The sequence below is a fragment of the Aristolochia californica genome, unplaced genomic scaffold, assembly GCF_029961685.1.
Source record: "Aristolochia californica isolate CCGP_79_NKW_82.1479 unplaced genomic scaffold, dmAriCali1.0.hap1 SCAF_9, whole genome shotgun sequence".
NCBI lineage: Eukaryota > Viridiplantae > Streptophyta > Magnoliopsida > Piperales > Aristolochiaceae > Aristolochia > Aristolochia californica.
Genome location: NW_027182290.1, coordinates 23,010,890 through 23,031,324, shown reverse-complemented (window position 1 = coordinate 23,031,324; position 20,435 = coordinate 23,010,890). Strand labels below are relative to the sequence as shown.

Sequence of the window (20,435 nt, the reverse complement as noted above, 5' to 3'; positions counted from 1 at the left end):
TATTTTTTAGGAATTAGTTTTCATTCTTAAAATCAGTTTAGTTTTGTGATTTTGAACAACAAAATTACAAAAAATTGAGTTTAATATTTGGTTCATAATTTTTGTCTGGGTAATCCAAATTTATAGTTTTTGTTGGGGTGATCATAAATTCATGGATATTTTTATGTTTGATTATTAACAATATTTATGTATACTTTTATACAGAGTTTATGCATAATTTTACATAGAGTTTATATACAATATTTATGTACAATTTTAGGTAGAGTTTATGTATAATTTATTTTGACATGTATTTTATGTAAAATTTTAAATATATATTGGAGCTCAAACCTAACTCAAGTTTGAGCTTGAACTTGGCTAAAAATTTTGAAGTCAAACTTGAGTGCAATTTATTACTCGAGGTTGATCTTGACATCAAGCTCAAGTTTGGCCAAGCGTAAAACTATATAGGTTTGAATTTAGCTCGACTCGATATTACCCCTAGACGAATGTACAAAAACCCAACCTGGACCTCACCCGCACCCGGGCCCGAGCTCGGCCCGTGCTCAATGAGTTTTATATGAGTCTTTGAAACTCGGCGATTTTTTGTAAAACTGAGTGTACGTATACCTGATTTTGACTTGATCCTAATGAATCGAGGCAAATCGAAAGAGTACAAACACAACATGACAAAAAAGCCTGCAGAAGTCGAAACAGTACGCCACCTGGGTCACATGATTTGCTCTATGCTAGAGCCGCACTTTTTAATATGGTTGTCGCGATAAATTGACGATAAGTAGGCGAGATTCGATAAATAACCGGGAGATCGGAGCCCAAAAGAAAACAAAAATTAAAGAAACTAGCCGTTGCAATCGAATTCAAAACGAATGGTTTTCCTCTCCCTTTTACTCTTTTAGTTTTATTTTTTCATAGCAGAGCACCATTAAAACCCTAAATCCAGCAAATCCTTCCTGAGGCTCCTCTGTGGAACGTCATTCCGTCATCTTCGCAGCACCCTGAACATCTAGGTTTCTTCCGCAGCATTTCTTTTCAAACTCCGGCGGATTGAAGGACTTTTTGGGGGAGGGACTGTCATTCATTTTTTATTTTTATGTGAGTGTTTCTGATCTTGTCTATGTATTCTTTGAATTTTTATGTCTGAAAGTGTAGAAAGGGTTGGGTTAATTCGTTCATGCGCTTGGGACTGTCACTGTTTTCTGATGTACAGTTTAACGAAGAAATCAAGCAAGTTTTCTTGCGGAGCCTTTAGTCATCTTTTGTTATGGAATCAACTCAACCCTTGAGCAGATATTGAAAGGAAATAGGAATTTTAATTGCCTGAATCATATTATTCTTTGGTTATAACTAGGCGTAAAATTTTGCGAATCTGGCTCCCTTGCTACGTTGTCCACATTAGGCAATGGTTCCTTCTTCTACCACTTTCTAAAGAGATCAAACGAAGATCAGTATTATTCGTGGTATGCCTTGTGATGTGTTGGTTGTTTAGTGTGTATTTTGATATTTTCAGTAAAAGATTTCGGGGGAGCTTCAGAAATTTAAACAGTATTGTTGAAGAAGTCACTCTTGTTTCTTTTATTGAAATGCTTGAATGTGATGGAGTGTTCATTAATTGGCAAGTTTTGGCTTGGATAACATATTTAGGGCTTGGATCTTTCTTGGCTTTTATCAAAGTCAGCCGTTTTTAATTCCTCTGTTAGCTGTAGAGATTGTTTGCTCATTTCTAACCTCCCACTGTTCTTTGTCGTTGGTTTCAACTGACAATTTTTTTTTTTTGCTTCTTCTCTTTCCATTTTGACCTCTTCCTCAAGTAGGCCAGATAATAATTTGGAGTTCACCCGAATACTATAAATAATTTCTCTGTTTATTATTCTTTCTTCATCTTTTATTTTTCTTGAATTCAACTGGATGAATTTTACAACAATGTGTCATCTTTTGGACCGTAGAATCATTGAACGCACTTATTGCATTAGATTTTTGAATATTCATTTCTTATTTGCTTTTTGTTCTAAAATTTCCGTTTCAGCTTAAGAATTGTCTAAATGTGGAGTGTAATTTTCAGAAAGAATGTGACTCCTTGCTCTGTTTTCCCTTTCTGTCCACAGCCTGATTCCAAGAGAGACGAGTTGTATCCATAGAAAATGGCATTTAGAACTCCTAATAGTACACCAGCCAAGATCGATAGTAGGACTCCAGTAACTACCCCAGGAGGACCGAGAGTTAAGGAGGAAAAGATTTTTGTTACAGTACGTGTTAGGCCTCTAAGCAAAAAGGAACTAGCATCAAAAGATCAAATGGCATGGGAGTGTGTCGATGGACATACCATTATGTTCAAATCATCCTCTCAGGAACGAACAAACTTGCCAGCCTGCTACAGTTTTGGTGAGAATTTATCTAATTTGAAGGAATATTAATGCATTTCTCTCTCTTGTAATTTTGGATTATTAATCAAACATGTCATTTTGCTAGACAAAGTCTTTGCCCCCGCATGTGTAACTGACATGGTCTATGAAGAAGGAGCAAAAGATGTTGCTTTGTCTGCCTTGACAGGAATAAATGGTAATATGTTCTTACATGCAAATTTTTAATTAATTTTCTGTTTGGATGTGACAACTTGTTTCTAGATGGTTTGGAAATTTCATAGTAAGATCTTTCCTTTTGCAGCAACTATATTTGCTTATGGTCAGACTAGTAGTGGGAAGACCTTTACAATGAGAGGAATTATGGAATGTGCCGTGAATGACATATACCAACACATATGTAATGTGAGTTCAGTTAATCAATTTTTGAATTATCTTTCTTTTCTTTTTGATCAATATTTGCTTATAAAAATGAAATTTGTGATTCATATTTTCTAATAAGCATGAAAGTTAATACAAAAAACACAGTTTATCAGTTGTATGGCTACTAACTCTCTTTCATGCATCTTTACAGACACCACAAAGGGATTTCACCATAAAGATTTCTGCTCTAGAAATCTATAATGAGATAGTCAAAGACCTTTTGAGTCCTGATTCGGGTCCTCTTCGGCTTCTCGATGATCCTGAGGTAAATAATAATACAGGAAATTTTATCTTTTAAAGAGTCTTTCCTCCACGATTCCTAAATCATGTCATTTTGACTCTCTATGAACAGAAAGGTACTATTGTTGAGAAATTGGTCGAGGAAACAGCTAATGATAGTCAGCATCTGAAACACTTGATTAGTATTTGTGAAGGTGAATATATTGAAGATTTGGTTTGTTGTTTACATTTTTCATTTTGTGAAGGTACTCAAATTGTTGCATAGAATATCCCCTGCCTAAATGATGGAAACCTGAATTTTGCAGCTCAAAGACAAGTGGGTGAAACTGCTCTAAATGATACAAGCTCAAGATCCCATCAAATAATAAGGCTGGTGAGTTGAGAGAGTGTGGATTCTCCCATCTATCTTTTCCTACCCGTTGCCCCAAAAACTTATATCCTTTTCTTGTTTTTATGCTCCAGACAATTGAGAGTAGCCTCCGTGAAAACTCTGGCTGTGTAAAATCATTTGTTGCAAGCCTGGTAAGTCTATCCACATTCACAGCTCCTTATTTTGCAATTACATTTCTTGAGAAAGAATCTCATTCCTGTGTTTTTTTTTTTTTTTCAGAATTTTGTGGACCTCGCAGGGAGTGAAAGAGCTTCTCAGACACATGCTGAAGGTGCTAGACTGAAGGAAGGTTGTCATATAAATCGTAGCTTGTTGACTCTGACCACTGTAATCAGGAAGCTCAGGTCTGCAAATTTGAAAAGTGGTACCCTTTAATTCATTATTTGGATTTGCTTGATGGGTCCTAGAAGACTCTCTGCAAGTATATTAAAGGTGGTTCACAAATTCTGGTTAGAAGATTATAGTATAATACAGAACAATGCTTTTCTTTAGTATTCAGCTTTATCTCAACTGACTTGAAATAGGGAGTGTTACGATTGATAGTTGTTTTGTCTGCAGTGGTGGAAAAAGAAGTGGTCACATACCTTACAGAGATTCTAAGCTGACGCGTATACTTCAACTTTCACTTGGAGGGAATGCTCGGACAGCTATTATATGCACCATGAGCCCAGCAATGAGCCATGTGGAACAGTCCCGTAACACTCTTTCCTTTGCCACCCGAGCTAAGGAAGTCACGAACACTGCGCAAGTGAACATGGTACCTGATTTTGGTTACTTCTTTTCCTGTCCAATTTTTCTGTGTTAAAATATCTGAAACTGACATTCTTTTCCCTGGAAATATTCAGGTCGTTTCAGAAAAGCAGTTAGTGAAGCAATTGCAGAAAGAAGTAGCCAGACTTGAGGCAGAGCTCCGTACCCCTGAACCATCTTCAGCATCCTGCTCGGAAGTTTTAATAAAGGAAAAAGATTTAAAAATTCAAGAGGTGAACATATATTACTTAAATCTGTCATGCTATCGAGTTCCTTTTATTTTCCAATAGTATTTGTAGAATTCGAGGTTGAAAAAAAAAAAATATAAACGGTTGCAGATGGAGCTTGAGATGGAAGAACTAAAACGACAACGAGATATTGCACAATCGCAGCTTAACGAAATGCGCAAGAAAGTTAAAGAAGAGCAGCCGGTATGACTTTTTCTTTTTTCTAATTTTCTGGTCTTATTTCCCATGTTAATTTTGTTTGATACCTGGACGCTTAACACGATGTTACTAATGCCATCCAGAGCATGAACCCGTTCGAGTCACCGAAGAAGGTGGCAAAATGCCTATCTTTTTCTGGTCTATCATCACCGAACCAGGAGATAAAGGGGTTCACTAGGAATGAAAGAACTCGAAATACCATGGGAAGAAGCATTCGGCAATCATCTACAGCTCCTTTCATGCTTATGCACGAAATCCGTAAGCTTGAACAGCTCCAGGAACAACTTGGTGAAGAGGCAAACAAAGCATTGGAGGTGCTGCAAAAAGAGGTTGCCTGCCATAGACTTGGTACCCAAGATGCTGCTGAGACTGTTGCCAATCTCCAAGCAGAAATCAGAGAAATGAGGGCCGTTAGGTCAACCTTGAAGGAGGAATACGGGGACGAGATCATTCCGGATAGGAGTGTCAGCGCGAACCTGAAAGAAGAGATAACGAGACTTCATTCACAGGGAAGCACGATTGACAATCTCGAAGAGCAGCTTGAAAATGTCCAAAGATCTATAGATAAGCTGGTGTTATCACTACCAAGCAATAACACTCAAACTAACGAAGCCACATGCAAGTCAAACAAGACACCGAAGAAGAAGAAGATGCCTTTGGCTTTGAGTAACTCTGCCAATCGGCCAAGTCTACTAAGATCTCCATGTTCTCCCCTCTCAGCATCTCGAATGGTATTGGAGTCTGAGCTCGAAAATAAGGCTCCAGAGGTCGATGATATTGTTGTATCCAGTGCGAACCAGCAGTGCGGTTCAGAGAAAGCCACTCCGACAAAGAGTGAAGAAGGTGGAGATGTCTCGTCCAGGGAAGGGACTCCATGTTACAGGCGTTCGAGTTCGGTTAACATGCGAAAAATGCAGAAAATGTTCCAGAATGCAGCTGAGGAAAATGTGAGAAGCATAAGGGCATACGTTACTGAGCTTAAAGAACGCGTTGCAAAGCTTCAGTATCAGAAGCAGCTACTTGTTTGCCAGGTATTAGAGGATTTGGTGTTGCTGGTTTTCTCTCTTCGTCCCTTAACCCCTATAAAACTTTTTTCTATTATGTGCTGTCTGTGTTAGGTACTGGAACTGGAATCAAATGAGGGCGCAGGCTATGAGACAGCCGAGAACGAAGAGAATGCAAACGAAATAGAGAGATCTCCTGCGTCATGGCTTTCCATGTTTCAGGAGCAAAGGCAACAGATCTTTATGTTGTGGGATGTGTGTCATGTGTCTATCATCCATCGCACACAATTTTATTTATTGTTTAAGGGAGACCCAGCTGATCAAATATACATGGAGGTCGAGCTTCGGAGATTGAATTGGTTGCAGCAGCACTTGGCGGAGCTTGGGAATGCTAGTCCTGCCCGCGTGGGGGATGAGCCCACCGTCTCTTTATCCTCAAGGTAAAAACGATACAGTAGAAACTCTGACTCGTTCTTGTCGACTGTACTGAAGAACACCTGTGTGTTTTGTTCTCACAGCATCAGAGCATTGAGAAGTGAGAGGGAATTCCTAGCGAAGAGGATGAACTCAAGATTAACAGCGGAAGAGCGACAAATGTTGTATATAAAATGGGAGATACCTCTGGAGGGAAAGCACAGGAGGCTGCAGCTAGTGAACAAGCTATGGACAGACCCGCATGACACGAAACACATCGAAGAGAGCGCACAAATCGTGGCGAAGCTCGTGGGTTTCTGCGAAGGTGGGAATGTCACGAAGGAGATGTTTGAACTGAACTTCGCAGCTCCATCGGATAAGAGATCTTGGCTCTTGGCATGGAATCCCATTTCGAACCTTTTGCATCTGTAAGAAGGCGATTCTTGTACATGAGAGCGAGCAATGGGAGTAGTTCCATAGAGAGGGAAATCTGGGGTGAATTGTTAATTCCTCATGCGGTTTTCCGATCTTACCATCATGTTGATTTTGTTAGTTTTGATGAAATTCTTAATTCTTTCGGTAAATAAAATGGATGTGAATTGTTTTGCTTTCTCTGTGTCTTTTTCCACTTTACAGATTCACAGAGTTAGAAGACTCAAGAACATGAGATAAACTCTTTAGATGTAAAAACTGGAAGCAAAAGTCGTATTCAGCACAATTTTAGGTAAAGCTACGTTAGATTTAGGAATTCTTTTTTAAGAAAGTTTTTGGTTGTTGTTTCCTTAGATTTAGGCGTCGCAAATCACCATCGGTGGTTGGTTTCTTTTCCCTTTCCTGCTCTGTTTTTGTCTAATAGAACGACGGAATTAGGTATTCAGTTTCCAAGAATGCTTTTCCAAATTTAAGAACTTGCTTCTTTTTTTGTTAACGTCTCTGTAAAACTTATCAGCTTCGTGATGTTACTACAGGCCTCGACTAGCTCTTTTTGGCAGGGCAGTGATAGTTGAATATTTAATAACTCTTTGAGTAAACTAAAACTCTACAGACATGGAATCGAATGGCTTGCTTTTTCTTTTAAGAGCTTCCATCTTTTTACCTTTTTCACATGAGAAAAAACAACATCGAGTACTGGAATGACAAAGAAAGATTACAAAAGGAAGAAAATAGGTCCGAGATTCATGAGACTCCGATCTAGCTTTTTTCCCTCTTCAAGCGGGAAACACAGGGAACAGGCAGATATGTCAACACCATTCATTCAAGAGGCCATTAGCTTTCTCTCTATCACTTCAGAGCAGATCTGGCCCATCATGTGATAAAACGAGAGGAGGTCCGATAACTGTTCCATCGACATCTTCCCCATCAAATTTCTTGCCGCATTTTCTCTTTCTTCGTTTTCCCGCAATCTCTCTAGATACGAGGTTGCGTTCCTCACTGTCGCGCCCATTTGCTTCAGTCTCTTCTCTTGCTGCAAGCTCAATGCAGTGTTGGACTGTACCAAAAGATAATTTCACCCAAAAAACAAAAACAAATCAGTATCTGGAAGATAATAAGATTACGGGTCTTTTTTGCAGAAAAAAAATTAAATAAAAATTATAACCTCTAGGAATTCTGCTCCGGCTTCGAGATCCGATTCCGTCACCTGAGTTTTTTCGTTCCCAAATGCGTATATATTCCTTGCCATTGAAAAGCTCCTTACTATGCTCCTCCTCTTCTGCTCCAATTCCTTGTTTAATTTTAATCCTTTTCTCACTTGGGTAGTAGAACTGTTCACCTTCCTCTGGTAGGCGATCACAGCCTTCACAAATTCCTGTTTAGCAAATAAACAATAAAATTATAAATTAAACATAGATTATGTTCAGCCGCATCTTGTAAAAAATTTCTTGTTTGTGGTTCACTTTTCCATGAATTCAGTGCTTCTCACCTGATAAGCGGCTGTGCATCCAGGGTAATCAAAATCGTCCGAATCGGGCTTCCTCATTCGTTCGGGATGAAACTGGAGACCCATAATGAACTTACCCTCTTCAGGATTATAGGCGTCCGGATCATAGAACCCTTCGATGAGCCCATCCGGCGCGAAGGCCATGGGAGTGAACCTCTCCGCCAATCTCTTGACCCCTTGGTGATGGTAGCTATTTACATTAATCTCCATATTCTCTTCGTCTAATGAATCCTTGAACCATGCATGCACGGGAGTGTTCTCCACAATCTTGACCACATGTCGGTGCCCATCGTAATTATCGTAATCAATGTGAACAACCTTCTCGCCGCGGATTCTGGAGAGCTCTCTCTCTACATCCTGGTAAAGAGCCCCACCACAGGCAACATTGAGAACCTGCGATCCCCTGCATATACCCAAGTAGGGTATGTTTCTCTCGAGGCAAAGCTTAGCGAGGAGCAATTCTATCGAATCTTTCTCCTTATCGATGGCGGTATCACTGGTGTGCAACCGTTTAATCTCTTCAAGTTCTTCCTGGGAGAGACCCGAGATTTCAGAATCGTAGAGAGAGGGATCAATGTCCTCGCCTTCGCAGAGAAGAACCCCATGGATTGGCTCAAAGCTGTCCAGTAACATATGAACGCCCGCCACACGAGGCACTATAACGGGAACAGCCCCATAGTTCACTATCAGATCGAGATGATATTCGCCTGATCATAAAGGAAAAAAAGTTAAAAACATAAAGAGTTAGTAAGGGCAAATCGCAATCCCGCGCGCGGAGGACGAAGACGAAGTTCCGTTCGTCATTAATAACAGACAAATAAACTCGTTTTGAAATAATAAAAAAAAAAGAAAAAGAAAAGGTCACTTTTGCAGATTTCTTGCCCGATAAGTCGTACGTGAATAACATACCAACGAAGTCGACGAATTTGTTCTTGCGAACACACCGGCGGGAGACGATAACGACGCGAGGAAGTATCAGAGAGAGGTCAGGAGCCATGTAAAGGGAGAGATCGATCGCCGGCTTTCTGGGTCGTCTTCTCGTTATATTAGACAACAAATCACAGAAGGTATCTCTCGTTCTTCTCTATAAGGGCTAGGGCTATGCCGCCCTAAGAACTGGGGAAAGAAGACGAGAGAGGAAGAAGAAGGACGTCGAGAAGTTTATAAAGGAAGAGCGAAGCGGAGAGAACAGAGGGCAAAGAGGATGTATTGCATTGCATGCGTCAAGACGCCGCGTGCGACCAGAATCGACGTTTCGTGAGTAAATTCGGTGGATTCTGGCTGTTCCAGACGCCACCTGCCTCCTGATTTCTAGTTTCTTCCTTGATAACAGTATATAAAAGAGCGTGGGAACCGGCTATTCTACCCATACAAGACTATTTACACACAAGCAGCACATGCGGCATACGACTTGCTAATTTGGTTGGCTGACCGACTTAACACGCCACCGCATCTTTGAACATCCGGGACCCATCTCGTTTACTTTCTGTGGCCCACCTGTCAAGAAGTGGCCACCACGCACCGCATGTGTGCCACGTGCGTGATAATCTTAAAAACGTCGCTCTTTCTTCTTCATCGTTATCTGCTTACTCAGGAGCGTGTGGTAGCAAAAAGGTCTTCTGGGATTTGGATTGCACTAGACGTGATCTAATAACTTAAAAAACAGGCAGTCATGAGATTCATCGGGTAGATCATGACCGTTAGACCAATACCCATCCGACGGTTGGATACAGGAGGGACTATTTAGAAAACGAGGTTGGAGAATGAAAAGAATTAGGTTGGGGAATCCAATTAGGAGACGTATTACTTAATCAGAGAAATTAGAATATGCTCTCTTCCCCAGAACCCATTGCGACGGTCCACGGTTGTGTGCTTTCCAAGCAGTCGGCCACGGTTTCTGTAAAGATGACGACATGTGCCAGCGCATCTGGCTGCCATGTCAGCACCGTGCACACGCTTCGCCCTCCCTTGGCTCTGTCCTCCTCCAGCTTCTCCTTTACCACCCTGCCCTCTCGCGCAGGTCGTATGCAGGACCACTTCCACTTCTCCCGGTGGGTTGGGGGTGGGGCCACTTTGCTTCGCCACCGGCGCACTCTCATATCTCTTTTGAAAATAGGGGCCTTGACAACCTTCTCATGACCCACTATATCTATATACAGTAACTCAAATACTTCGAGGGTGGATTTTTTAAGTTCAAGTTCATGTCCAACATAAAGATCATGTCACTTATATACATGAAGTTGATCTTCGCACTTGGTATTAGTGTTGACGACTTCATGTGCACTAGAAAACAGTTTCCAGTGTTAATGTCCCAACATAAGAAAAACATAAAAAATAAGAAAATCCCTAAACCTTTACAGTACACTTAATTACAACATAATCCTTAAACCCAAAATTAGGTAAAAAAACCATTATTACTACACGAATAAGTTATTTAATGTATAATTAAATATATTAATATATATATTAATTAAATTAGATATTTTATTATGCATTAATATGGTAATTACATGAGCCAATGAAATATCCACATGATTAATTATAAATAATAAATAAATAACGTTATAAATAACAAAAATGAAAGTAATACGTTGAGTTATTAATTTATTAATAACATATGATATACTTTAACCTAAAAATAAATAATTTAAGAGAAAAAATTGATCTAATCATAACTTTAACACACTATATATTTGTACATAATATATTTTATGTATTATTAATTAATAATATATTATCACAAAATTTAAAACCATTGGTTTAATTAACTATAGCAATCGGATAATTATGCCAAAATAATTTATCAAATATTTATTTTAATAATATTTTAATTACGACTATTAAATCACTATTTTAATATAGTAATTATAAAATATATATATTAAATAAAAAAATTATTTTATAAATAAAAAAAATTATTTTTATAAATAAAATTTATAAATTAATGATTTTTATGACGATAGTTTAATTTTTCCTAACTTAGGAAAAATTAAACCATCGTCGTCTTCCTCACCGGCGAACCAGCGGGCAACGGTGACAGGTCAGTGGGCAAAGGCGACAGCGGCGGGCAACACCGATTGAGGCGGTGCTCTGACGGTACGCCGAGAGGGAGAAGAGAGGGAGGCCGAGAAGCTCTGCAACAGATGCTCGACCTCCCGTGCTTTGCCACGGAGGTCGAGAGGGATAGGAGAGGGAGGATGGCCGACAAGAGGGGGTGGGAGGAGAAGAGAGGAACGCCGAGAGAGAAGGGAAGCCATCACCGAGGGAGGAAGGCCTCCCTCCCTCTTCACTCCCTCTCGACCTCCGTCGCACTCGATTTCCCGTACTCTACAACGGAGGTCCAGAGGGAGAGGCCATAGAGAGGGAGACCGAAGAGAGGGAGACCGGAGAGGGACGGTGGAGATGAGAGAGGGAGCAGAGAGCTCGGGGTTTAGGGAGACGACACAGGGGCTGCGGGAACGAGAGAGGGGTGCGAGAGCGAGACAGTGTGCGCCAGAGAGAGCCCCGCGTGTGAGTCATGTACATGATTCTCAAAATCGGGTAGAAAGCACTTTCCGTCGTTTACTCTTGGGACATGAACTCCTGAGTCATGGATGATCATGTACATGACATGAAGTTTGGCTCTTCCTAACTATATCAGGACATGAACTGAGTAATGCGCATGAAGATCATGTCCTAAGTCATGTTGAATAACCCCCCTTTAGGTAAACTACATGATATTACATGAAACAACTCAACATAAATACCCATTAGATGAAAAACATTGGTATCAAGGATGACAATGAGGCATATTCCATGTTGAATGCACCTCAATCCAACCAACTTGATGTGAGAATGGATTTTGTATCATAACCCATGAACAAAGACGTGTTTCCTCTAGAAGACCCATGTAAGGTTTGCCGGGATAGGGTTAACCCTAAGAAGCCAATCCCATATTTAAATATATATAAGTGTGTGTGTGTGTGTGTGTACACGTGCATATGTGCGTGCGTATAATGGCCTGATCTAATATAAAAAATCTCTATTGTGCAAAAATACAAAATCTGAATGTTGAACAGTCAATGAGCTCTTTTGCTTGATCAATAGTCAGGATTTAATTTTTTTCACTTCCAATCTTTAACATAATGCATTAAAAACTAGTATAATACAAATTTTATTTTTTGCAATATGAAACTTAAATAAGGCACAATTTGAAACTAATCTTAGGAGTAACATGTAAGTTTGTGTACAATATGACAACATAAAGCATAACATTGTACATAGCACGTGTGATGCTCGGTCAAAATTTAGCTTAGCTAGTTGTTGGCGTTATTAGTCTTTTACAATACTTGTCTTTCTACAATATGAGTCTTTCATTTTTCAAAATGTAGTCAATTTGTACAAGTATCTAACGTTTTTCTTTTACACTATTAAATTAAAATGTGACAGCATGTTCAAGAGATTGTAATGTATATGTTTCTATTGTGCAAAATTTGGGTTTTCTATTATATCGAATAAATTGCACAAATACTAAATATACATATACAACTCTTGAATTGTCTTGTAAGAAAGTTTGGGACTCTCAAAAATATTACTATTATTAGTATTATAGTTTGAGACACTGGTCAATGCATTCATATGCATCTTCCACAAATTCCTCGAGTGTTATATTGTGCACTTCATTGACTTGTATGCATAGGCTCTAGTAACGAATTATTGGTGCATGCACGTCAAGTAATTATGCAAATATAAATAAGGAATGTAGGGAGATGTTATCAAAATTTTGACAAATGTATTAAATTATAATCAAACAATAGTAAACAATTACGAGTCTTGGATGGTCGAGGTGGTGTCACAAACTCAAGTGAACAATGAAGTTAGATGTGATATGGGAACTATAGTTTGGGACTTCTCCCATCTAGACTTAAGTGTGTTAAAGTTGAGTATTCTATAGTATAGTTGGACATTTTCGATGGCTGATTTGAGCGTTTTAATATTTTGGTGCAATGCATAAAAGAGATACGAGTTGGATGAGAAGTGTTTGCAACAAACCCTTGAATGATGAATATACAAAGTGGCAAGAGATGTTTATTCACATGACACACTAATCATGTGGTAGGGCAAGAAAATAAGATATGTTGTCCATGCAGGTTTGGTGCTAATGATTTTTTTTCAAGATATACACTTGATAAAGGATCATTTGTATGTGAATAGGATGTTGTGTAGCTATGCCATGGACCTTACATGGTGAACAATTTGATACCTATAAGAAAACCACTTAAAGTCAAAATTCTACTACATCAACCAATCGTCAAACGGGAAGTGAGTGTGATGCTATTTGTTGGCCTAAGTGGCTTCTCAGGGGGGCAGGGGTGAATTGAGAATTTCAAGTTTAAAAACTTAGGGTGTGCGAGAATAAAATCGAGTAAATATGCAAATTAAGTACGCCTAAATTCACACACTAAAAATTTAACACCAAATATTTTTTTATTGATGTTCCCCTATTGGTATTCATCGCCCAAGTTCCATTAATAATAACTCTATTAGTTGAAAATTACACAAAAGAGATTCTGGCTCTTTTTTCAAGTTACGTGTATGCTAAAATACCGATTTACAATATAATCTCCCCAATAGATTAGCTAGATTCTAGATCTAGTAGACCCATTCTATCTAGATTTTTCAAGGTTCTAGATGAACCTATTAGAAATTGAAAATTACAAAGAAAGATAAACAATACACCCTTGTAATTGGAGAGATAGTTTTTTTTCCTTTGAGAGTTCTAAGCTTCTAGCCATTGATACAAGATGGAGAATGTGGAAGTTTGACTAGTTTGTATGCAAGGAGATAGAATGAGAAATAAGTGCAAGAATTTGACAAGGTTTGGCTCTCTTTCATTCTCAAAAATGCACTTAAGAAGGATTTTCAAATGATTGAGAGTCAAAGCTCATTACCTCTTCAATTGGAGGTTTGGTGCGGTATTTATAAGTTTCCCAAGCCAAATTAGTCATTTTTGCCCGTTTTCAAAAAGATGAGTTTACATTAATCGATCAATATAAAGTGGTAGATCGATCAATCATGTGTAATGACTATTGTCTATCAGAATGTGAGTTATTGATCAATGATATGATCAATTAATAAGAATTCTCACTAGCAGTGCTTTACAAGTATGATCAATCAATGACTTTAAGTCTCTGACTGGAAAAGTTCTATATGATTGATTAATCACTGACATTGATCGATCAATTGGCATGAAATTGCCTTGCTTGGATAATACTGATCGATAAGTCCAAATGGGTTTATCGATCATGCTTTATAGCACTATTTGGCCATGTTTTGGATGATCAATCAATTGACCTTGTTTGATTGATCATGCTTTGTATTTTTGGTCTGTGCACTTATGGTTGATCGATCATTGATAGATGTTGATCGATCATTGACAGATGTTGATCAATCATTCCAGTGTTAGTTCACTATGAAATGTGTGTTGTTTCATTGCAAAGTAAGCCTCCAAAGCTCCAAATTTTGCATTGTACCTTGAGTTTTGGAAGAATTGGGCTGCTCTTTTACATAGATTGAGTTTTTGACTTAACTCAACAATTCCTAAATTCTGGTATTCAATTTTTCTTCTTCTTCTTCTCAGGGTGTTTCTTCAAAAGGTTTTTTGACATTCCATGGAGGTTGAGGTCTTTGAGAAGCTTGTGTCGATTCAAAGCTTTAGACTTTGAATTTGATCTCTTGAAGGAAATATATATGAAATAATAGATTTACAATTGTTAGCTAATTAAATTTTGTTACATCAAAATCAAGAAGGGAGTCAACATTTGGTCAATAATCTCCCCCTTTTGATGAAGACAAAACCTAATTTTGAAAATTTTAAAATACAACATCCCTATAGGTTGGAGCTAAGTAAAATTTGCAAATTTTTGGAGATAGCTTCCCCTTAATCTATGCATATTTGATTTCGCATTTTAATCTTTGATTTTTTATTTTTAGTGTGTCATATTAATTTTTTCTTTTCTCCCCTTTTTTTTGTCGTACTCAAAAAGATATGGAAGTGCAAACATGTGTAAAGAATGTGGCTCAAAGGCCTTTTCATACATAATATGCAAAATTTACAAAAAGTATTGTATTTACAAATGGTGAAATCAAAATACAAGTATGCTAAGAAACATAAATACATGAAAAGGAATTAGGTCTGTCAAAATGATAAGTTGAAGGGCAGCTAAAAAGTTGATGGTGGCAACGTGGATCAAGTAATGAGAGTCTCAAGCATGCTCTTGATCCTTCACTGGCTCTCCTGAATCTTGATCTGACCAGTCTTCAATTGTTCTTGCGTAGTATGCTAAGAAACATAAATACATGAAAGGGAATTAGGTCTGTCAAAATGATAAGTTGAAGGGCAGCTAAAAAGTTGATGGTGGCAACGTGGATCAAGTAATGAGAGTCTCAAGCATGCTCTTGATCCTTCACTGGCTCTCCTGAATCTTGATCTGACCAGTCTTCAATTGTTCTTGCGTAGCAAGAATGGATGCTTGAGTGGAATATATGTCATCCATTGCATCCTCTAGCACCTTCAGTAAGTCCATAAAGGAGGATGCTTCTTCAGTGGTCCTTCTCCTCTTAATGAATTCGAACTACTCAGTTTGAGGTTCTGGGCTCATCTCATATCCAAAGCCAAAAACTTGAGGTGCCTCCTTCCCAATTACGTCCTTCTGAACCCATTGACCTTGCTATTTGGCAAAGCCAAACTTTCCAACACTCGTCTCATCAATCAATATTTTTTTGGTCATGTTTATGCTCTCCTCATCGATAAGGTCAACCCCACAGTGACATAAGATGGTAGTGATCTACTGAGCAAACAGAAGTCCAGCCGCCCGTGAGATCGTGGTGATACCCATCATCCTATTGGCCATGGAATATTTGAAGTCCATACCTTCTGGGTGATAGCCCACATCCAACAAATATCTGCCGTGATGAGGTTAGAGAATTTCCATAATTGATCTTTACTTTATAGGAGCTTCCCATTGTTAGACCAAAAGGAAAGAAGATGGCATCTTGTATGTTTTTGGGGTAATCACTATGGAGGTCCATAGGCCAATTTTCCTTGACATACTTTGCAAACCCCAATAATGTCGTGCCTAATGGTAGTCTTCTTCACATAGCTTGTGAGCCTCAATATACCTGGGATCACTTGTTCCACCTCATGGTTGGTGTAGAAGTCTCTTCACTAACCAAAAGACCCATGTACGACTTGAATTTCCTTTCAAATTAATTGATTTATTTTTTACAAAAATCAATGTCCAACTTACTAGGCTCTACGATACTTTTCAAAATGAAACTCTTGAAATACTTACTTCGTTGCAATCTTGTTCGGAAATGCTCCTTCCAGTTGGGCATTTCTTGGCAAATTTTGGGTTCCTTTGAAGCAATAGGCTTCTTTGCCATAAACTTGGTCCTCACCATCTTAAAATTTGGATTATTTGCATTTGGAAAGCCTTGACTAAGGAAAAAGGGTTTCTGGACCAACGGTAACATATTAAGGAATCAGTCCATCGATCAATAAGTCAATATTTGTCAAAAAAGTAGTTGTTATGTTCGATTGATCTATCAATCACTTAACAATGAACAATTAATCAACGGTCTAATTTTTTCCAATGGGCAAACAACGAAGCTGGGAAGCTACAAATACCCAACTAAACTGTGAGTAAAGAAGTAATTGAGTATTAATTGGCATATTCTCAAGCCACAAAACTTCACCTTTCAAATTCCCCCCAGAAGTGTTTTAGAGAGAAAGAGAGTGAGCCATATGTTTGTAAAACCTTCTATCTCTTTCAATCATCCTTGCATGCATCATAGAACAAGTTCCTTGATCATTCAACAACATACGACAAAGGAGGAGGCAACATGAATCTCTCAAGGAGAAGCATCTCTCCAAGTAAGGGTGTAATTTTTTTCTTTCTTTTATGTATTTGTGAAAGGTTCATCTAGAACCTGATAATCTAGATAGAAATGCCTAGTTAAAGCTAAAATCTAGCAACAATCTATTGGGGAGATTGGTTGGTGTAAAAATCGTGTATTGAGCTACATGTGGCCAAGAGAGCCAAAATCTCTTTCTATTTTTATAGCTACTAGAGATTAATAGTGAAAATTTTCCCAAGCAAGGGTTCTTGGGCGATGACTACTACTAGGGGAACATCAAGAACAAAAAATATTTTTGTCCCTATGATGTGTGCATGTTTATATATTGAATTGCTTTTATGCACGATATCTTGATCACACACACAAATTGATATTAATTTGAATAACTCTATTCGACCCCCACTTAAGAATCCACTTGGGCCAAAAGTTGGTATCAAAGCAGGCCAATAACTTAATTGAACTCAAAATCTCTTTGATTTTCAAAAACGATAAATAAATCTCAAAATAAATTGCTCATTCCTGAATGACAATCTACCAATCATCCACCATTATTTAATAGAATAAATTAGGGATATTGGAAGTTAAGAAATGAAGTTCTTCCTTCAATCCATGGATTGGGACATTTAGCATGTAACCAAGAATGGACCATTTGACCCCAAAAAGCTTGAAAATGACATTTCAGTTGCAAATGAATTTAGTGAACGAACTAGGGAAGACAATGAGCAAGTCAAAACAAAATCCAAGGCCATCAACCTATTGTTATGTCCCTTAGGATCAAATGAGTTCAATAATGTCTCCACATATAAGGCCACTATGAAAATTTGGAAAAAACTTGAGGTGACACATGATGGAATGTTATAGTCCCTAGCCATGGATCTAGTAACTCGACGAGGTAATTGTGAATCCAACACTGTATTAGGGTTTTGAGTCACGAATTTGCAGAAAAGAACCTCCTTTCTTTGGCTGTTCTCGGTAGGATTGAAAAGGAGTTTCCTTTTCTTAATCTTCTACATAAATAAAAGACTTCTCTTGCTGTTCTTGGCCAAGAAGGGCAAAACCCTTTTTGCTGCTCACTTCCAAGAAGGTAGTGACCCTCTAGAATGGTTGCTGCTGCCCACGAAGGAGAGATTATGACTCCCTAACCCTCCCTTACTCGGTTAGAGGCTAAAGCTGCCTCTTTTAGTGGTGCTACTCGATTAGGGAATCAAGACTTCCCTTTTCTTGCTCGGATGGAAGGTAAATTTGTCCCTCTTGCTGTCGTAACCATGGAGGAGGCTAAAGCCCCTCCTTGAACTCAGAAAATAGTAATCAAACCACGAAATTACATAATTAATGAAAAAGTATACTTAAAGCAATATAAACTACAAAATTTATACTAATGAACTCAGGGAGTCATTGCCTCCTCCTTTGTATGACTCGTTGTGATATTGAGTCCTCAACATCTACCCCTCCCTATGGAGAAAGAGCTTGTCCTGAAGCTCATAAGACGGGTAGACCTGTTGGAAGGTGGCTAGCTGCTCCCACGTCGCATCTTCATTTTCGATGTCTTTCCATTGTACAAGAATCTCCCATTGGTTATCAATCTGATGGGCCCTCAATATCGTGCCGGAGTAAGAATAACCTGGCCATTGTCCACCGGAGGAAGAGACAAAATTGTCGACAGAGGTGGACCCTTAAAGGGTTAAGTAAAAACACATGGGACACATCATGCAGTTTATCTGTTGCGAGAAGTTGCAATTGATAAGCTACTTGCCCGATATGTTGAATAATAGCGAAAGGCCCAAAGTATTTTTGGGAGAGTTGATGACGTTGTTGGCCTGCTAGTGATTGTTGACGGTATTGATCCAGTCGTAACTAGACATAATCACCTTCCTTGTATCCGATATCCTGGTGTCCCTTGTCATATAAGTCCTTCATACAAACCTGTGCTTTACGAAGGTGGTCCAAAATATTCTGTAACACCTGGTCCCGTTCCATGAGTGCATGATCGATAGAGTCCATGTGGGTGGAGGCCCAAGTATACGATAACAGCCGAGGCGGATCTCTGCCATATAGAACGCTGAAGGGAATAGATTGTAAGGCTGTGTGGAAGGAAGTGTTGTGACAATATTCCGCCCAAGGTAGCCATTGCACCCAAGTTTTAGGATGATCGCCCACAAAACATCAAAGGTACATTTCCACAGTGTGGTTCACGACCTCTATTTGTCCGTCTATTTGAGGATGATATGCTGATGAAAATTTCAACTTGTTGCCGCAGAGGCGAAATAGTTCACGCCAAAAAGTGCTGGTAAAAAATGCATCCCGATCACTGACAATAGATTTTGAAATACCATGTAAATGAACAATATGCTCGAGAAATATCTGTGCCACTCTGGATGCTGTGTATGGGTAAGCCATGGGTATGAAGTGAGCATACTTTGAGAATCGATCCACCACCACTAATAATATCGACTTGCCGGAAGATAGTGGAAGACCTTCGACGAAGTCCATAGAAATATTGGCCCATACCTATGTAGGAAGTGCCAAAGGCTGCAGAAGACCCGCTGGACTTAAGTGATAGGCCTTGTTTCATTGACAAACCTGACAAAATGATACATATGCTGCAATAGAGGTCTTCATACCCTACCAATAAAGATCCGCTTGAATGCAATGTAAGATTTTTGGGATACCTTCAGGAGTACTATCATGGTATGCTGAAATTATGACATAAACCAAATCTGAATTGTGTAGGATATATAAGCGCGAGTGATAATAAATAAGAGAGTCCTGAATGGTCCATCTCGAGTCCATGGCCCCCTCTGTGATTTTTTTAGCAAATCAAGAAGAACCGGATTGCTGGCATGTTCCTTCGTCACCAAGTATAACAAGATAAAATGAGGCTGACTGATAGTATAAAGAAGTGGCAGGGGCTCCAAACATCGGGATAAGGCATCGGCCGCCTTGTTTAACCTACCAGTGCAGTATTCCACCGTGAAATCGAATCCCAGCAATTTACTTATCCAGTGTTGTTGAAGAGTAGTTGTGAGGTGCTGCTCCAGTAAATATTTAAGACTGTAATGATCTGTCCGAATAAGAAATGCACGACCCCATAAATATGGGCGCCAATGCTATACAACTTTGGCCAACCCTATTAACTCACGTTCATATGCGGGCAATTTGTGATGTCGTACTGCTAGCTAGTGGCTGAAATATGCAATAGGGTGCAATTGTTGTTGTAGAACGGCCCCAATGCACCCACCTGAGGCGTCACACTCGACCTCAAATAACTCCTCAAAATTGGGAAGTTGCAGAATAGGTGCGGATGCAAGAGCTGATTTGAGATCTAAAAAAAACTGAGTAGCCTGCTCATTCCAAGTAAATGAATTTTTCTTGAGGAGGGTTGTCAATGGTGCATCAATCGGTCCATAGTTTCTGATAAATTTTCTATAATAACCTACCAATCCCAAGAACCCACGCAAAGCCAAGGTATTCATCGGTTGCGGCCAATCTGCAATTGCCTGAATTTTCTCTGAATCCACCATGACTCCATCATGTGAAATAATATAGCCGAGATAGGCCACATGTGATGTTGCA

At 39.0% G+C, this 20,435-nt stretch overlaps 2 protein-coding genes across 2 annotated transcripts; one reads left to right on the top strand and one right to left on the bottom strand.

Annotated features, from left to right (window-relative positions):
• The first annotated feature begins 930 nt into the window (after positions 1-930).
• Positions 931-6,637, top strand: LOC137940120 (kinesin-like protein NACK1). Its single transcript, XM_068785050.1, has 15 exons — positions 931-1,092; positions 2,103-2,379; positions 2,467-2,556; positions 2,662-2,762; positions 2,932-3,045; positions 3,133-3,214; positions 3,326-3,393; positions 3,483-3,542; positions 3,631-3,755; positions 3,970-4,168; positions 4,257-4,394; positions 4,500-4,592; positions 4,691-5,638; positions 5,726-6,051; positions 6,130-6,637. The coding sequence occupies exons 2-15, from the start codon at positions 2,139-2,141 to the stop codon at positions 6,455-6,457; spliced, it is 2,913 nt and encodes a 970-aa protein (XP_068641151.1). The 5' UTR covers positions 931-1,092; positions 2,103-2,138; the 3' UTR covers positions 6,458-6,637.
• A 482-nt stretch (positions 6,638-7,119) lies between these two features.
• On the bottom strand, positions 7,120-8,961 carry LOC137942218 (putative glutamine amidotransferase GAT1_2.1). The gene is made up of 4 exons (XM_068787923.1): positions 8,874-8,961; positions 7,947-8,671; positions 7,623-7,832; positions 7,120-7,514 (listed from the first exon to the last, which is right to left on the bottom strand). Exons 1-4 carry the CDS (start codon positions 8,959-8,961, stop codon positions 7,281-7,283), a joined length of 1,257 nt encoding a protein of 418 aa, XP_068644024.1. The 3' UTR covers positions 7,120-7,280.
• Between the last annotated feature and the right edge of the window lie 11,474 nt (positions 8,962-20,435).